This window comes from Amblyraja radiata, chromosome 11 (assembly GCF_010909765.2).
Source record: "Amblyraja radiata isolate CabotCenter1 chromosome 11, sAmbRad1.1.pri, whole genome shotgun sequence".
Taxonomy (NCBI): domain Eukaryota; kingdom Metazoa; phylum Chordata; class Chondrichthyes; order Rajiformes; family Rajidae; genus Amblyraja; species Amblyraja radiata.
The window spans coordinates 63,784,968-63,805,465 of record NC_045966.1 but is presented as its reverse complement, the minus strand read 5'-3'; the positions used below and the strand labels follow the sequence as shown (position 1 = coordinate 63,805,465).

General features: G+C 45.6%; 1 protein-coding gene across 5 annotated transcripts in view; it reads left to right on the top strand.

Annotated features, from left to right (window-relative positions):
- The window catches only part of gria1 (glutamate ionotropic receptor AMPA type subunit 1), a 70,849-nt gene that overhangs the window by 44,343 nt on the left and 6,008 nt on the right, over positions 1 to 20,498 (top strand). For all 5 annotated transcript variants that reach the window (XR_004413513.1, XM_033030036.1, XM_033030033.1 and 2 more), the window contains exons 12-13: positions 10,020 to 10,218; positions 16,354 to 16,601. Coding sequence is in view for 4 of the 5 variants with exons in the window: in XM_033030036.1 (XP_032885927.1) it covers positions 10,020 to 10,218; positions 16,354 to 16,601 (447 nt within the window). In the remaining variant the exon portion in view is untranslated. The remainder of the gene's footprint in view (positions 1 to 10,019; positions 10,219 to 16,353; positions 16,602 to 20,498) is intronic.

The following is a 20,498-nucleotide window of genomic DNA, read 5'->3' as shown; positions in this document are numbered from 1 at the left end:
ATGGCAGCGTATACTTGATGGGCCGAATGGCCTAATTCTGCTCCTATGACATGATTTCTCCCTCATCTGTCGTGTGACAATGATGAAAGGCACCATGGATACTCTGTCCTAACATGGAACAGATCCGCCTCCATGCTCAGGGGACCGTACAGAGGATGAATATCTCCGTAAGCATGTGGCAGGCTCCATCGTGAACCTGCTCTGAGCTGCCCCATTGATCCGTGCACAGACACGGTTGAAATCTGGTCTCACACACAGTCAATGTGTACACAGTTTCCAGTGAAGGTCCCACTATCAGGGACCCGGATACCTGGTTGTTACCTGGTGTGATTCACACACACACTATGATGGGTCATCACGAAGCAGCTGTACAGGTCATTGCTGAGACCACAGTTGGATAATGTGTGCAATTCTGGCCACCCAGCTACAGCAAGGATGGCATCAAGTTAGAAAGAGTGCAGACGAGAATCACCAAGATGTTCCCTGGACCTGTGGGCTTGAGTTACAGGGAGAGGTTGGCAAAGCTGGGGCTTTTGTTCTCTGGAGCATAGGAAGCTGAGGGGTGATCTTATTGAGGTGTACAAGACAATTAGGGGCCTAGATAAGTCTTTTTCCCAGGATAGAGGATTCTAAATTCAGAGGGCATAGATTTAAACTGAGAGCCGAGAGATTTAAGAGGGATCTCCGGGCAACCTTTTCAACCAGAGGGAATGGGCAGCCAGATGATGGTATAGAAGTGGATACAATTACGCACTTTAAAGACATTTGGACAGATACATGGGTGAGGTTTAGGCGGCTGTGGGCGAGATGCAGGAAAATAGGACTAGCCCAATATGCAAACTTGGTCAGCATGGCCAAAGTGGGCCGAAGGGCCTGTTCTTGCACTGTACTTTTCTACAAATGAAGATACAAAGTGCTGGAGTTACCTAGCAGGTCAGGCAGCATCCCTGGAGAATGTGGATAGTTGACGTTGCAGGTCGGGATTCTTATTCACACTCCAGAAATGCTGCCTGACCCACTGAGTTACTCCAGCACTCTGTATCTTCTTTTGTAAACCAGCACCTGCAGTTCCTTGTTTCTGCTGTACTGTTGAACGTTCTGTGTTGATGGTTTTATATTCCCAGGAGGCTGGTAATATTTCTGCTGATGATCGGTGGACTGCAGCAGATCAGCCTCAAAGGCCTTCAGCTCTGATTTATGGGATCCAATTACTCCGTTACTACTGAAGAGAGCGCTGGCTCATGGCTCACAGACCTGGGTGGTGCAGCAAACACCATGGCAGCAGCTCTAATGAGCAATGCCTCCTGTCCCAACCTGTCATTCACTAGCCTTTCTACTGCGGAATGTGCCAAATGTTACAATTAACCCCTTGTGCTTCAAAGGGTTTGGGTTAGTTTAGCTTATTATTCTCATGTGTACATTGAAAAGCTTTGTGTGTGTTGTGTGCTCTCCAGTCAAAGAAAAGACTATACATAATTACAATTAAGCTATCCACAGTGTACAGATAAATGGTACGACATTTAGGGCAAGATGAATTCTGATTTAACATAGTTCAAAGAGGTAGATGGGAGGTCAGGGCGGCTTTCTGGTTGTTGGCTGGATATGTATTTTCGTATTTCTGTACCGCTTATCTGATGGGAGAGGGGAGAAGAGGGACTGGTCCTTGATTATGCTGCTGGCCTTGCCGAGGCAGAGGGAAGTGTAGATGGAGTCAATGGAAGGGAGTTTGGTCTGTGTGATGGTCTGGGTTACGTCCACAACTCTCTGGTATTTCTTGCAGTCTCAGATAGAATGGTTCCCAAAGCACGGCTTTGATGCATCCTGATAAAATCATTTCTACGGGTCATCTGTAGAAGTTGGTGAAAGTTGTTGGGGACATGCTGAAGGAAGTAGAGGCGATGGTCGCTTTCTTGCCCATAACTCGATGTGACTGGTCCAGGACAAGTGATATTTATTCCAAAGAAATGTATACAATAATGCTACAGTTTGATCCTAATGCAACGACCCTTGGACAATGCTCTCTGTTTCAAGGTAACCTGTGGATGGGTTAAGGGCCTGTCCCACTTCCGCGACCTGATCTGCAAGTTTAGAAAAGTTTGCCCTCGACTCAAACACACAGCATGGTCGACACGTGGTCCTATAAGGTCACTGGAACTCTCCTTCATGCTCGAGGGAAGTTCCCGCATATTCGCGGCCTCAGCTAGGTCGCGGAAAAATTTTCAGCATGTTGAAAGATTTTCCGCAAGTAAAAATTGGTCGGCATGGTTCTTTTTAATTCGTAGTGCAGTGGAGTGGGGTCGCTATGTAGTTACAGGAAGTCGAGGGCAGCCAAAGGCAATCTCCTTCGCTGACCGGTAAGTTAAATGCCCGCTAAACTTTATTATAAGTTGTCTGACTTCTTAAAAGTGTCTCCACACCTTCTCCCCACCTTCTCCCCCCCCTTCTCTCCCCTTCTCTCCCCTTCTCCCCCCCCCCCCCCCCCCGCGCTCTCTAAAGGACTGTGCAGCCTTACACTGTGCAGCCGTCTTTTGCCTTCCTCTTCATGAGGTGTGAATTTCAGACAGCGCTCCCCCACTTCCCTGGCCCCCGCCTTTGCGATGTGTGTGTGTGTGTGTGTGTGTGTGTGTGAGTGTGTGTGTGTGTGTGTGTGTGTGTGTGTGTGTGTGTGTGTGTGTGTGTGTGTGTGTGTGCGGTCGGTCGATCCAGCTCGCGGTTTCATCGTTGACGGTCGATCCAGCTCATGGTTTTTTAGGCGAGTGCCCTCGTGTTGCAGGTCGAAGACACTCTTCTGATGTCTCGGATTAGGTCACCGCAGTGGGACAGCCCCTTTATGCAGTGCTTTTCCTAAAGGCTGGAATAGAGAGAGATGAGGTTCCTTGTTCAACCATGCATACCCTAATCAATATCAAAGAGTATTGATCACTGCTCTATCCACAGCATTGTTTTATGATTGATCAGTGTGTGAGCTAAGAGGTGCTGCAGTCACTGAGGGAGGCAGATATTAAATGTAAATATTTACTGAAGTTTGGATGCATGAACTTTTTCACACAGAGGGTGGTGGGTGTATGGAACGAGCTGCGGGAGGAGGTAGTTGAAGCAGGGACTATCCCAACGTTTAAGAAACAGTTGGACAGGTACGTGGATAGGATAGGTTTAGAGGGATATGGGCCGAATGCAGGCAGGTAGGAATAGTGTAGATGGGGCATGTTGGCCAGTTGGGCCAAAGGACTTATTTCATATAACTCTGTGACCCTATAACTCTATACAGAAGCCAATAACTAATAATTGATGGAAGCCAGTGAGGCCCACAGATGAGGCAGGGCCTGGTGCACTGGAGGAGTTCACCGCCTGTGATGAAGGACGTTGCTCAAGCCTGTCTCAGGCTGATGTGCTGCACTGGCCTGTCACAAAGTGTGCCACACTCCCTCACAGAAAGTGACATAGGGATTCAATCTCATCCAATCACACAGGTCGGAGCAGGGAAAATGGATGTCATTGTCTATAACTGTTGGGTATGACCAGAGCTAACTAAAGCCAGGCCTGCTTTCATTTAAATGCCGAGGATCTACTCAGTGTTATTTGACAGTTAAATCTGTGGCAGTTTGGGGAGAAATGTTTGCGGAACACATCAATGGGAGTGGGAATCATCAGTCAGTTGGCATAAACTCTGGACTGAACTGATTGCCTGTGTCACAGAAACATGGGGAAGTGCAGAGTGGTCTACAGATGCCGTTCCTTCACTGTGAAATGTGGCGTGGCCTATAGATGCCGTTCCTTCACTGTGAAATGTGGCATGGTCTACAGATGCCGTCCCTTCACTGTGACATGTGGCGTGGTCTACAGATGCCGTCCCTTCACTGTGACATGTGGCGTGGTCTACAGATGCCGTCCCTTCACTGTGACATGTGGCATGGCCTACAGATGCCGTCCCTTCACTGTGACATGTGGCGTGGTCTACAGATGCCGTCCCTTCACTGTGACATGTGGCGTGGTCTACAGATGCCGTCCCTTCACTGTGACATGTGGCGTGGTCTACAGATGCCGTCCCTTCACTGTGACATGTGGCATGGCCTACAGATGCCGTCCCTTCACTGTGACATGTGGCGTGGTCTACAGATGCCGTCCCTTCACTGTGACATGTGGCGTGGTCTACAGATGCCCTCGCATCACTGTGCTGCTTTGTGAGCGTATAATAAGAACATGATTCATGGTGTGATGGAGTAAGAAATGCGCAGAATCTCAGGCTTCTGCTTGCTTGCTGCCCATTTGATATTCAATCCTGTGTTCACGGTAACAGACCTTAACCCTTGCAGCACTGCTCTATGCACAGAGGAGCAGGTTTACTCTCATGTGTAGTGTACAGAGGCGGAATTGATCAGGCATGCTTTCCACTACAAATGGTTTCACTGAACATGCTCTATTTCTATATTTGCTGTCCTGTTAACCATGAGGTTCATTGAAATATGTAAACACTCACTGATGCGCAGTGTACTATTCTGAAGCTATTGTTTACAACATACAATATACTCAATAAGGTACATTTACGTATATACGCTTCTCGCAGATGTTCCTTGTACACTGATGTGTATACAAATCCTGTTTATGTAAGGGTTATGGTTGCAATGTGTGTGGGACTGTCACTAGCTATGGAGCTGTGTGTGGAATGCAGTGATTTATGATTCTTGGATACACTAAAGCATTTAAGATGCTTGTTCAGGTCTCATGGGGAGTATAAGGTGTACAAGAAACCCATTTATATATTCTGGAATATACAAAGGTATATAATAGACTGATTTGATACGGGAGAGTATACTAAAGCAAATGCCTTTAACATGCAGTGGTGTACAGCTGCTATGTATCTTGTACTGAAAATACCAGTCAGTTGTTTGTGCACTGAGTGGATTCACAATATCAGACAAGTCTTTATGACCTTGCAGTATAGTAAAGGACTGAGGCATCTTGCCACATCCTGTGAACTCAACTATATGATAAGGTACACTCTCTATTTTTGGTGAAGTATATTATACTATAACAATATGGTACAGCGCTATATACAGTGGAGTATACTATACTGTACGATATGGTACATTGCTATATACAGTGGAGTATACTATTCTGTACGATATGGTACATCGCTCTATATAGAGTGGAGTATACTATACTGTACGATATGGTACATCGCTCTATATTGAGTGGAGTATACTATATCGTACGATATGGTACATCGCTCTATATACAGTGGAGTATACTATACTGTACGATATGGTACTCCTCCCTATATGGTGGACTATATTATATAAGATACAGCTCTATACATACAGTGGACTATACTATACGATATGGCACAGCTCTCTATTTACTGTGGAGTATACTATAAAATATGGTACACCTTTGTACAATGGGGTATTCTATACTAACCTATAAGGTGCACCTGTCTGTACGCTGGACTGAACTGTATGATAAGGTACAGTATATACAGTGGGGAATACTATACTATATGGTGCACCTCTATATATGCAGTGGGGAATACTATACTATATGGTACACCTCTATATATACAGTGGAGTGTACTACACTATAATATAAGGTACAGCTCCATATGGACAGAAGTGTACAGCATTGAAGGCGTCTAATGGCAGCCTGTGCGGATAAAGCATATACATCTCCCACTGTGTGCTGTGGAGTATTCAACGTGTACAAGCCTTATTTATGGATGGAACAGTAAAGTGTGTACAACGTTGGCTCATGTCTTCTGAACTGCAGCAAAGCAGATGAGAGACATGTTCACATGTGGTGGGTTACTGACCATGCCATCTGAAATTTCGTTCAGACTTCGGTCTGGATGACAATAAAAGGCTATTCTATTCAATTCTATTCTATTCTATCTGCTTACACACCAGGGAGTGTGGTAGATCATATGAAGCTCGTCACATGTTACAGAGCACACCGACACATACAACATGTGTAAGGTGCTTGTTTGTCACTCTGGAATATATCAAACCACATCAGTATATGTACCAGCATTTGTACTGAAACATATGAGCCATTGGTGGCATAATGGTTAGGTTATTGGAGTTGCATCCAGATACGGGAGTATTGATCCTGGAAACGTGAGTTCAAACCGTACCACTGCACTTAGGAGTTTAAATTTAAGTAATTGAAATTAATCTGGAGTGAAACGCTCATTTTATTGATGAAACTACCAGATTATCAGAGCACATAATCTGCCATCTTGTCCAGTCTAGCCTATATGTGAAAGTAGTCACTCTGCAGGTCAGGAGCATCTCTGGGGAAAATAGATAGGTTAGGTTTGAAAACTGTGACTAGTGGTGTGCCTCAGGGTTTGGTACTGAGCCCGTTACTGTTTGTCATCTATATCAATGATTTGGATGAGAATGTACACGGCAAAATTACCAAGTTTGCAGATAATACAAAAGTGGGTGGTTTTGCAGATAGTGAAGATGGTTGTGGAAAAATTGTAGCAGGATCAAGATCAATTGGCCAGGTGGGCTGAGGAATGGTTGATGGAATTTAATACAGAGAAATGTGAGGTGTTGCATTTTTGTGATGTCTAACATGGGCAGGACCTACACGTGGTCGGGCACTGTTGTAGAGCAGAGGGATCTAGGAGTGTTGTAGAGCAGAGAGATCTAGAAGTGCAGGTGCATGGTTCCTTGAAGGTGGAGTCGCAGGTAGATCGAGTGGTCAAAAAGGCATTTGGCACACTGGCCTTCATCAGTCAGAGTATAGAAGTTGGGAGGTCATATGGCAGTTGTATAAGACATTAGTGAGGTCGCATTTAGAGTATTGTATTCAGTTCTGGGCACCGTGTTATAAGAAAGATGTTGTCAAGCTGGAAAGAATACAGAGAAGATTTACGACGATTTGCCAGGACTAGAGGGTCTGAGCTACAGGCAGAGGTTGAATAGGCTGAGACTCTATTCCTTGTAGCGCAGGAGGATGAGGGGTGGTCTTATAGAGGTGTATAAAATCATGAGAGGAATAGAACGGGTAGATGCACAAAGTCTCTCGCCCAGAGTAGGTGAATCAAGGAACAGAGGACATAGGTTTAAGGTGAAGGGGAAAAGATTTAATAGGAATATGAGGGGTAACTTTTTCACACAAAGGGTGGTAGGGGTATGGAACAAGCTGCCAGAGGAGGTAGTTGAGGCTGGGACAATCCCAACAATTAAGAAGCAGTTACACAGGTCATAGAGTCATAGAGTGATACAGTGTGGAAACAGGACCTTCAGCCCAACTCACCCACACCGGTCAAAAATGTCCCATCTACCCTAGTCCCACTTGCCTGCACTTGGTCCATAACCCTCCAAACCTGTCCTATCCATGTACCTGTCCAACTGTTTCTTAAATGATGGGATAGTCACAGCCTCAACTACCTCCACTGGCAGCTTGTTCCATACACCCATCACCCTCTGTGTGAAAAAGTTACTCCCCTGATTCCTATTATATCTTTTCCCCTTCACCTTGAACCTATGCCCTCTGGTCCTCGATTTCCCAACTCTGGGTAAAAGACTGTAAAAGACCCGATCTATTCCTCTCATGATTTTGTATACCTCTATAAGATCTCCCTTCATGCTCCTATGCTCCATGGAATAGAGAACCAGCCTACTCAACCTCTCCCTATAGCGCAAACATATATATATATATATATATATAGACCAAGTGGGACACGTTGGGCCACATTCCCCAACGCAATATTCCACCACTCACCCGTTCCCCCAACGCAACCCGTCCCCCAACACAATATTCCACCACTCATCCATTGCCCCCAACTGTGCAGGCATGGCTCATTTCCCCTCATCCCCTAGCACTCCCTCCCCCTCCTCTTCACCCTCCTTCTTCATTCCCCTCCCCCACTGCCTCCCTCACCTTTCCCTCCCTCTTCTTTCCCCTACCCTCATTCACTCCCTCCCTCCCTCCATCTCTCCCTTCCCTACCCCCTCCTCTCCCTCTATCTCCCTGCTTCTCCACACCTCACCTCTCCCACTCCCCCACTAAACGCAATGTTTAAATAACATTTCTCGTCATCCCCTCACCCACGCCCTCCCTCTCTTTACAACAATGTAACAAATCTCTCATTGTACTGGGTGTTCTGTCATTTGGTAACATTGTAACAGGCAGGGCAAGTTTTAAAGTGAAAAGTTTGATTTTTATAAAGTGAAAAGTTAATTTTTGATAGTTTAAAATGTGAATAACTTGTTTAATATAACATCAGTCTGACCGTTACCCTGCTGTTTTTTAAAACAGACTTTTTAAAATGTAAATGAGATCCCATTGTGATGTAATTGTGTGGTGGAACACTGCTGATGGGCAGTTTATGTAAATGAGATCCCATTGTGACGTTATACGTTGCTAACTGCCAGTGCAGATGAACAATTTTTGGCAAATGGGGTTTTGTAAAGTTTAAAATGTGAATAACTTGTAAAATATACCATCAATCTGAACGAAACTTAATAAAACACACCACATGATAATGGTGAGTGAGGTGGGCCAAAAATAGTAGTGCTATCGCGTACCATTTTGGCAAAATATCAGGATCACATGGAAAGACAGACACACAGCCAGATAGACAGACAGACATAGAAACAAACAAGATGAGAGTTTTAGTAATATATACTCGACCAAGTGGGACCCATTGGGCCCCATTCCCCCAACGCAATACCACCACTCACCCGTTCCCCCAACGCAACCCGTTCCCCCACGCAATATTCCACTACTCCAATATTCCACATAGCCCCCAACTGTGAAGCCGCGGCTCATTTCCCCTCATCCCCCAGCACATCCTCCCCCTCCTCTTCACCCTCCCCTCCTCTTCACCCTCCCTCTCCTATCCCCTCTACTCCTGCCCTCCCCACTTCCTCCCTCACCTCTCCCTCCCTCTCCTTTCCCCAACCCTCAGTCACTCCCTCCCTCCATAACCCTTCTGCCCTCCCTAACCCCCTCCTCTCCCTCAGTTTAAATAACATTAAACAACAATCCTCTCCTCGTCCCCACTCCTTCTCCTTACAACAATGTAACAACTCTCTCATTGCACTGGGACTCCTGTCTTTGATAACGTTGTAGTGGATTTTTTTTAAAAAGATCAATCTTTTATGTAAATGAGATTCAGGATCCCATTGTCACTCCCCCTCTCCCCTCCCTACCCCCCTTGACGTTATTGTGAGGTGGAAGCTGCTGTTTTTTTTATGTAAATGCGATCCCATTGTGATGTCATAGCTGCTAACTGCCAGTGTAAGTTTAAGTGCTTTTTGTCAAACTGAATTTTGTAAAGTTTAAAATATGATTTATTTATTTTTAATTGTCCTTTCACTTTAAAATATCCAATTCCACTTGTTGCCCCTGCCCATTACAATGTTACAAATGACAGGACTCCCAGTGTCATTGTAACGGGAAGGGGCAGCAAGTGCAATTGGATTTTTTACAGTGAAAACTTAAATTTTTAAAGTTTAAAATGTGAATAACGTAAAATATACCATCAATCTGAACGAAACTTGATACAGGTGAGTGAGGTGGTCCAAAAATTGTAGCGCTATCGTGTACAACACTGGCACAGTATGTGAACAGTGTTCAGCACAGGCACAGAGTGTGAGCATTGGACAGCACCGTGCAGTGTGTGAGCCGTGTACAGCACTGTGCAATGTGTAACCAGTGTACAACACTGGCACAGTGTGTGAGCCATGTACAGCACTGGCACAGTGTGTGAGCAGTGTACAGCATTGGGGTGTGCAGGACATGGACAGTGTACAGCATTGTATGCAGTGTGTGACTCCCTGCCTCCAGCCCACATCTCTTGTCACCGTGATGTTGTGGGGAGACCGCTGTGTGCCTCTGGGAATCGCTGTGATGGCGGGTTCACTGTGGCTTTGCTCTGTGCTTGTTCTTGCTGCTGTGTGTTCTGGTTCGGATCTCCGCTGCCCCGCACACGTCACCAGGCGAGGACTCTGCCTAATGCTTCTGTTTCCTGTCGTTCCCCAACCCCATGTCCTCTTTGTGTTTAGGTCCCTGTCAGGTCGTATTGTTGGTGGAGTCTGGTGGTTCTTCACCTTGATCATCATCTCCTCATACACGGCCAACCTGGCTGCCTTCCTGACTGTGGAACGAATGGTGTCGCCCATCGAGAGTGCCGAGGACCTGGCCAAGCAGACCGAAATCGCCTACGGAACCCTGGATGCCGGCTCAACCAAGGAGTTCTTCAGAGTGAGCGATGCCTTGCTGTTGGTGCATTAGATGTTGACGGGATGGTTCCAGGGCTCCAGGAGATGGTCTCAGATCACAGGGATGAGCTTTCAGGAGTAGATGGTGAGGGATTTCATCTCAGACGGAGTTGACTCTGGAATTCTTTCCCAGATGCCTGTGGAGGAAGAGTCTTTGGACATTAGACATACAGCGTGGGAACAGATCCTTCGGCCCACCGAGTCTGTACCGACTAACGATCACCCCACACACTAGCACTATCCTACACACTAGGGACTATTACAATTTTACAGAAGCCAATTAACCTAAAAATATATACGTCTAACATACCGCCCTGCCTGAAGTTACTTGTGGCTAGCCCCAAGATAGACACAAAATGCTTTAGGAACTCAGCAGAATAGGCAGCATCTCTGGAGAGAAGGAACGGATGATGTTTCGGGTTGAAACCCTTCTTCAGACAAAGAAGGCTCCCGACCCGAAATGTCACCCAATCCTTCTCTTCAGAGATGCTGCTTGTCCCGCTGAGTTACTGAGGTATTTTGTGTCTATCTTTTGTGTAAACTAGCATCTGCACTTCCTTCCCCCACATTGTGACTAGCCCTGATTGGTCATGGTTCCTCGCACCCCCCATTCCCCCCAACCCCCAACTTTCAGTCTGAAGAAGGGTCCTGACCCGAAATGTCACCCATCTTTTTTCTCCAGAGATGCTGCCTGACCCGTCGAGTAATGCGAGCTCTTTGTGTCTATCTCTGCTCTGATACTACTTTTGATTAACAATGCCATCCCCAATTCCCTTTTCCTTTTGGCCAGTTCTTGTGAAATATCATATAACCTGAAATATTGAGCACCCAGTCTTAGTCACCTAGCAACCATGCCTCCATAATAGCTATTAGGTCATACTTGTGTTGCTATCTGTGCTGTCAACTCATCTATCTAATTGCAAATGCAATTGCAGTAAAGACTGTTAAGCTTTGATTTTTTTTTACCAGTCATAGAGTCATGCAGCGCAGAAACAGGCCCTTCAGCCAAACTTGCCCACACCAGCCAACATGTCCCATCTATGCTAGTTCCACCTCCCTGCACTTGGTCCATATCCATCTAAACCTGTACCTGTCTAAATGTTTCTTAAACCATACAATAGTACCTGCCACAACTACCTCCTTCAGCAGCGCATTCCTATTTACCTGAGATGCCACTTTCATAGACACATAGAAACATAAAAAAAGGTGCCATTTAGCCCTTCGAGCCAGCACCGCCAATCATTGTGATCATGGCGGATCATCCACAATCAGTAACCCGTGCCTGTTCCCCATATCCCTTGATTCCGCTAGCCCCTAGAGCTAAATCTAACTCTCTTTTAAATTCATCCAGGGAATTGGCCACTACTGCCTTCTGTGGCAGAGAATTCCACAAATTCACAACTCTCTGGGTGCAAAAGTTTTTTTCTCATCTCAGTATTAAATGGCCTCCCCTTTATTTTTTGACTATGGCCCCTGGTTCTGGACTCCCCCAACATTGCGAACATTTTTCCTGCATCGAGCTTGTCCAGTCCCTTTATAATGTTATATGTCTCATCCTTCTAAATTCCAGTGAATACAAGCCCAGTCTTTCAAATTTTTCTTCATACGACAGTCCCACCATCCTGGGGATTAACCTTGTGAACCGACTGCCTCAATCGCAAGGATGTCCTTCCTCAAATTAGGAGACCAAAACTGCGCACAATACTCCAGATGTGGTCTCACCAGGGCTCTGTACAACTGCAGAAGGACCTCTTTACTCCTATACTCAAAACTTCTCGTTTGGAAGGCCAACATGCCATTAGCTTTCTTCACTGCCTGCTGTACCTGCATGTTTACTTTCAGTGACTGTTGTACAAGGACAAAGTGGGTAACCTCACATTTATCTACATTATACTGCATCTGCCCACTCACTCAAACTGTCCAAGTCATCCCGCAACTTCCCAGCATCCTCTTCGCAGTTCACACTGCCACCCAGCTTTGTGTCATCTGCAAATTTGCTAGTGTTACTTTTAATTCCATCATCTAAATCACTCCACTAGTCACTGCTTGCCATTCTGACAGCGACCCGTTTATTCCTACTCTTAGTTTCCTGTCAGCCAACCAATTCTCTATCCATGTCAATACCCTACCCCCAATACCATGTGCTCTAATTTGGCCCACTAATCTCATGTGTGGGACCTTATCAAAGGCTTTCTGAAAGTCCAGATGCACTACATCCACTGGCTCTCCTTCATCCATTTTACTTGTCACATCCTCAAAAAATTCCAGAAGATTAGTCAAGCAGGATTTCCCCTTCATAAATTCATGCTGACTTGGACCATTCATTTTACTGCTATCCAAATGCAGCGTTATTACTTAATAATTGACTCCAGCATCTTTCCCACCACCGATGTCAGGCGAACTGGTCTATAATTCCCCGTTTTCTCTCTCGTTCCTTTCTTGAAAAGTGGGATAACATTAACTACCCTCCAATCCACAGGAACTGATCCTGAATCTATAGAACACTGGAAAACAATCATCAATGCGTCCGCGATTTCAAGAGCCACCTCCTTGAGTACCTTGGGATGCAGACCATCAGGCCCTGGGGATTTATTAGCCTTCAATCCCATCAGTCTAAGAAATGCTAATTTATTTCAGTTCCTCTGTCTCCCTAGATCCTCTGCCCTCTAATACATCTGGGAGATTGTTTGTGTCTTCCTTAGTGCAGACAGAACCAAAATACCTGTTCAACTCTTCTGCCATTTCCTTGTTCCCCATAATAATTTCACATGTTTCTGCCTTCAAGGGACCCACATTTGTCTTTACTAATATTTTTCTCTTAAAATACCCAAAGAAGCTTTAACTATCCTTCTTTATATTCTTGGCCAGCTTACCCTCGTACTTCATCTTTTCACCGTATTGCCCTTTTTGTTACCTTCTGTGGTCCTTTGGACATTTCCCCAATCCTATGACTTCCTGTTACTCTTTGCTATGTTATACACATTTTCTTTCAGTTTTATTCCATCCCTAACTTCCCTTGTCAGCCACGGTTGCCTCTTACTCCCCTTACAATCTTTATTCTTCTTTGGAATGAAATGATCCTGCATCTTCCAGATTATGCCCAGAAATTCCTGCCATTGCTGTTCCACCATCATTCCTGCAAGGATCCTTTTCCAGTCGACTATGGCCAGCTCCTCTCTCATGCCTTCATAGTCCCCTTTGTTCAACTACAACACTGACATTTTCAATTTTACCTTCTCCCTCTCAAATTGCAGATTAAAACTTATCATATTATGGTCACTAGTGGCTCCTTTACGTTGAGTACCTTATTAAATCTGATTCATTAGACAACACTAAATCCAGAATTGCCTTCTCTCTGGAAGGCTCCAGTACAAGCTGCTCTAAGAATCCATCTTGGAGACACTCTACGGGTTGTCTCTTGGTGTCCAGAACCAACCTGATTTTCCCAGTCTACCTGCATGTTGAAATCGCCCATAACCACAGTGGCATTAGCTTTGATACATGCCAATTTTAACTCCTGCTGCAACTTGCACCCTGTATCCAGGCTACTGTTTGGGGGCCTGTAGATAACTCCCATTAGTGTCTTCTTACCTTTACAATTCCTCAACTCAATCCACATTGACTCTACATCATCAGTCCCTATGTCACCCCTTGCAAGGGACTGAATTTCATCCCTCACCAACAGAGCTACCCCACCTCCTCTGCCCACCTGCTTATAACCATATAACAATTACAGCACGGAAACAGGCCATCTCGACCCTTCTAGTCCGTGCCGAACACGTATTCTCCCCTAGTCTCATATACCTGCTTGTCCTTTCTATAGGATGTATAACCCTGAATATTCAGTTCCCAGTCCCGATCCTCCTGCAGCCATGTCTCTGTAATCCCTACCATGTCATATCTACCAATCTCTAACTGAGCCTCAAGCTCATCCACTTTACTTCTTATACTTCGCGCAATCATATATAATACTTTTAATCCATTACTCACCTCACCTTTCACATCGATTCCTATTTCACTTGGCCATACTCTCCTGTCCCTTCGTGAGCTTTCTGTCCCGTTAATTCTGGTGACTTTCGTAACTTTTCCTATACTCTCTTTCCTTTTAACTCCATCCTTGGATTTCCAATTTGTGTCTCCCCCCCCCCCACTATTTAGTTTAAACCCCCCCGTGTAGCAGTGGCAAACCTGCCTGTGAACCATGTGCTGAACTCCTCGATGCCTCTGGTCTACAACAGTCCCCAGACCCCTACTGTTTACTGTGTACGTTCTGCCCATGTTAATGTTTCCAAAATACAACACCATCAATCATTCCTACCTGCCAAACTGATCAAGATCCTGCTGCAATTTTTCACAACCATCTTCACTATCTGCAATACCGCCCACTTTTGTGTCTTCTGCAAATTTGTTAACCATGCCAGGTACATTCTCTTCCAAATTATTCATATAGATAATAAATAGCAATGGGCCCAGCACCGAACCCTGAGGCACATCACTAGTCACAGGCCTCCAGTCTGAAAAGCAACCTTCCACCATCACCCTCTGCTTCCTTCCATGAAGCCACTTTTCCATCTATTAAGCTATCTCTTCGTGGATCCCATGCAATCTAACCTTCCAGAGCAGCCTACCATGTGGAACCTTGTCGAATACTTTGCTGAACTCCATATATACAACATCTACAGCTCTGCCTTCATCAACCTTTTTGATCACGTCCTCAAAAAACTCAATAAGTTTCATGTCACAACTTCATAGAAACATAGAAACATAGAAATTAGGTGCAGGAGTAGGCCATTCGGCCCTTCGAGCCTGCACCGCCATTCAATATGATCATGGCTGATCATCCAACTCAGTATCCCGTACCTGCCTTCTCTCCATACCCTCTGATCCCCTTAGCCACAAGGGCCACATCTAACTCCCTCTTAAATATAGCCAATGAACTGGCCTCGACTACCCTCTGTGGCAGAGAGTTCCAGAGATTCACCACTCTCTGTGTGAAAAAAGTTCTTCTCATCTCGGTTTTAAAGGATTTCCCCCTTATCCTTAAGCTGTGACCCCTTGTCCTGGACTTCCCCAACATCGGGAGCAATCTTCCTGCATCTAGCCTGTCCAACCCCTTAAGAATTTTGTAAGTTTCTATAAGATCCCCTCTCAATCTCCTAAATTCTAGAGAGTATAAACCAAGTCTATCCAGTCTTTCTTCATAAGACAGTCCTGACATCCCAGGAATCAGTCTGGTACTTCCCGTGTACAAAACAATATTGACTATCTCTAATCAGCCCGTGAAACTAAGTGCATGTACCCCTCACAATACTCTCGAATAACTTTTGGACCACAGATATTAGAATCACTGGCCTGTAGTTCCCAGCCTTTTGTTTCCATTTTCTGCTCCAGTCTATCAATTCTCCCCTCCCCATTATCCTGTGCCGCTGGTCTCCCATTTCATCTCAGTTTATTGAACACTTGTCCTTGCAGACTTACTCCTCCTACTTAATGCTCTGTCCACAACCCTATTTCTATATTTAACCAGGACACTGGTCCAAATGATCAGATGAAGTCCATCCTAATGAACAGCTCTCTCCTTCCTCAGTATTGATGCCAATGTCCCATAAACTGGATCCCATTTTTCCCCACACCAATCCTTGAGCTGTGCATTTACCCCACATCCTAATTACCATTGGCAACTTGTGGTGTTCCCAGCGAGTGGGGTCTGGGATTGGGATTCTCCTGGGAGTGGGGTAAACACTGACCATTGGAGTGCATGTGGCAATGAGAGATGATGAGAAGAAATGATTGGGAGCTCCAATGGAGCAGAGATTATGTGCTGCAGGTCTGTGCCCACTGCCCAGGTGTGCTCAGGTATGTCCAGGTATCCCTGGTGTGCCCAATGCCCAGGTGCGCACAGTATGTCCATGTGTGCCCGTTGCCCAGTTGTGCTCAGCTGTGTCCAGTTATGTCCATGTGTGCCCAGTGCCCAGGTATGCACAGGTGTGTCCAGGTATATCCATGTGTGCCCAGGTGTGCACAGCTATGTCCATGTGTGCCCGGTGTGCACAGGTGTGTCTAAGTGTGCCCAGTGGCCATGTAGACTAATGTTTCCCCCTTCTCATGGTCTCCCCAGAGGTCCAAGATTGCCGTCTTTGAGAAGATGTGGGCGTACATGAAATCGGCCGAGCCCTCGGTCTTCGTTAAAACCACAGAGGAAGGGATGACCAGGGTGAGGAAATCAAAAGGGAAGTACGCCTATCTCCTGGAGTCCACCATGAATGAATACATTGAGCAGAGGAAGCCTTGCGACACCATGAAAGTTGGAGGAAACCTCGACTCCAAGGGATATGGAGTGGCCACACCCAAAGGATCTCCTCTAAGGTGGGTAAACCCATGGGAACAAGGAGACCATAACTAGAATAGTGACGTCTAGGTAACATGAGAATTAGTGACAGTGTAGCAGGGAGAACCAGCCTCTGGTACTGAAATAACATTAACAGCAGGGATTCCCACTGTCATACATGTTCATATAGAGGTCAGTGAGGACATGATCTGCCAAAGTCTTCTTGCCATTGGTGGACAGGGACTGGCAGAGGGCAATTCATTGCAGCTCAGGTGATGGGAAGGAGGTGGAAATGAGGAGAGGAGTAAAGGTGAAATAGTGTCCAGATTATTGAGACCACAGGTGATGGTGTAGGATAATATCTGAGAATGAGAAGGATGTCCCCAGGGAGTGATGGGATCTATACCGGGTTGTGAAGAGCGACATCAGAGGAGACTGGAGACTGGACAGATATCTCTGTATCCACTTTGGCCACAGGCTGAGTGACAGAGGACTGGAGAATGGCCAATGTTTTCCCTTTGTTGAAGGAAGTCAATTGGCACAAAGCAGGAAATTGTAGACTGGTGAGCCTTACATGGTTGGGTGGTTATTGAGTTTTTTGAGGTGATGAAGATGATTTATGAGAATAGTGCAGTGGATGGTGTCTACATGGACTTTGATAAAACTAACGACCAGGTCCCGCAAGCTAGGCTGATGCAGAAGTCCAAGGCACATTGTTCCATGGAGACTTGGTCATTCAAAATGATTTCAGCAACAAAATTATTTCAGAAACAGGTGTTATTCTGACTGAAGGCTTGACCTTATTTAATTAATTTGTAGGAACCCGTAGATAGGCCAATTAGTAACTTTGCAGATGACATGACTTGGTGGTGTGTGAATAGTGAGCAAGGTTGCCAAAGGATTCATCAGCATATAGATCAGTTGGAAATGTGGTGAGGAAATAGCAGATGGAGTTTAATCTGGCCAAGGGTGAAGTGGCAACACAAGTGGACAGAGAGGTAAAGGAGGTGTATGGTCAGATTGCCTTCATCAATTGGGGCACAGAGTATGAAAGTTGACACGTCATGTTGGAGCTGTTTAAAACTTTGGTTAAGCCACATTTGGAGTATTGTGTGCAGTTCTGGTCACCCCATCACAGGAAGGATGTTGAGGCTTTGGAGAGGATACAGAGGAGGTTTACCATAATCCTGCCCATATTAGAAGGTATAAATTACAGGGAGAGGTTGGATAAACTTGATTTTTTTTAAATCTGGAACTTTGAAGACCGAATGACAACCTGGTTATGAAAGGCTTAGATAAGGTAGGTAGGCAGTGCTTTTAACTCAAGATAGAAATGTCAAATACTAGAGGGCATAGCTTTAAGGTGAGAGGGGCAAAGTTAATAGGAGATGTGTGGGCCAGGTTGATTTACACAGAGGGTCGTGGTGGCCTGAAATGCACTGCCAGGGGTGGTGGTGAAGGCAGATACAACAGTGGCAATTAGAGGCGTTTAGATTGGCACATGGAAATGGAGGGATATGCATCACATGCAGGCAGAGGAGATTCGTTAGTTTAGCCATGTTGAGGAAGGTAGAGATATGAAAGGCTTGGGCAGAGGAAGCTGATTATTGGGGAGCTGGAAGAGAACAAAGAAATAAGGGGAAGCTGTAGTTGCAGAGTGATGTAGAGAAACATTTCAAAATGTTCTGCAGAGCCGAGGATGATTGGATTCCTCTGATGACCAAGAACCAAACAAACATGAGAACAAAGGTGACGGGGCTGCCGAGGGTTTGAGAGATGAGTCAGACTACCATTCAGAAAGGAACACAGGCGCTCTGAAAATAAATTATCAAGTAACATAAAAAATAAATGATTCCACATAGGTATGATTGTAAGCAAGTCGGTGTGAATAAGGACATCCACAGATGGCCAGTGTAAGTGAAGTGCAGAGATGTTAAACACTGATGTTATTTCAGTAGTGACCAGGCAAAGCTTGTGAGAGAGAGCAGCAAAGAAATGAGCAAACTGAAAATAAAAAGAGAAGGTTTATTAAATAATAGATCAGCTCATCAAAGAAGGAATGATGAATTGGTTCGGTCCAGGGAAAAACTGCAAGGGCTACAGCGTGTGGTGAATAATTCAGGGAGAAGGCGTGGTGCAGGAAGGTCAATTACGCTCAGGGAAAATCAAAACCCTCCAACGACAGAAATCTGATATAAAAACAGCAAATAGTGGACACTTCCAGCAGGTCAGGCAGTGCCTGTGGACAGCGAGCTGATGTTTCAGGCCAAAGGCCATTCACTAGAACTAGGAAGGAGAGACAAAGGTGGGGTGATGTACCCTGGACTGAGGAAACTTGGATCACAGCAGAAATCAATAATTAACACATTTAAATCCAGACACAGAGTGCCGGAGTAACACTGTAGGTCAGGCAGCATCTCTGGGAAACATGGATAGGTGACATTTTGCTTGGAAACCTTCAGACTCAAATGAAACCAATGTGTAAGTCTGGGATTAACACCAGTTGGGGAGATGGTTAACTCTGAGGAAGACTGAAGTCAGTTAGAAGAAGCATGATTCGATTTGTTCAATGAACTCTGTTGCCAAATGACAAACATAGGTAAATGTGAAGCATTACGTTTTGACAAGTAAAATTAGGAGGTTAAAATGATCTGGAAAGTAAGAATCTAACTGGGTAGAAGGCCAGAGAGATGTGGATGCATGGATCATTATAGCTGGTGTTGAATGTGTCTCTCTCCAGGTGAGAATCGACAATTCAGAATAAACTGGTGTCCATTTTAGACAGAGAGAAAGAAGGTGGGATTTATTACAGACTCAAACAGGTCATCCGGCCCTACATGTCCATGTCAACCAAGTTGCCCCCGAGCCGGAGGCATCTTCTCCCAGGGTGGTGAATCATTAAAATCCTCCACCAATGGCTGTCTGAAGAAGAGTCTCGACCCAAAACGTCACCCATTCCTTTTCTCGAGAGATGCTGCCTGTCCCACTGAGTTACTCCAGCATTTTGTGCCTATCTTCACCAGTAGAGTTGTGCAGCAGAATATATTCCCTAGTCATTGAACATATTCAAGGATGGGGTAGGCGTCTCTTCAGTTCACAAAAGTCAGGGGTGATAGGGGTGATGCTGGGGAGCGGTGTAGAGGGCAGGAGGAGGCGGGCTGTAATACCCGACTCCTGCACCCAGCTCCTGGCACCTTTACAAGATTATTGTGGATGGGTCAGTCACACCTACATCCCACAAAGTGTGCAAGGTTCAGGTGGAATTATAGGAGTAAACGGCCCTTGTTGAGGCCACACTGGTACACGGAGTCTGAGGATACTGAGATACTCAAGGTGGGTGTGAATGTGGAGGAGCAAAACCTGGCAGGTAGTGAGCGAACACGGGCAGGCTGGGGTTGACAGGTAGACGGTTGGACAAAGGCCAGAGTTGAGAAAATAATTGATGGGTCAAAATAATTGAAGATTTGCAAATTGTGAAGCTATAGTGGACGGGGTAGGGAAAGGGAAGATAGGTGTGTCCAGGTGGAACATAGGGGAGGGGAGGGGGGAAAGGGAGATGGGGGGGGGAACAGAAATGATGGGGGAAGGGAGTTACACGTTACCTACAATTGGAGGATTCATTGTTTGGGTTTGAAGGGTTTAGTAGAGAAGAATAAACCTGGAGAGGTCAACTATAATGTCACCAGGAAACATGGTCAGGGCCATCCACAGACCAGGAGGATTGCGGGACCTGTCCCCACTGCTCCTGCAGTTGGATCGGGATATCAGGAGGGAGAGACAAATAAAGGCAGGAAATACAGGAAAGACTTAGCGAGCTTGGCAGTGTCTGGGAGGGAAAGCAGAGCCAGGCCGAAGGGCCTGATTCGTGCTGTCTTGTTCTGTGACTCTACAACAGAGCATGATGTCTTTGCCCTGAAGCATTAACTTTGCTGCTT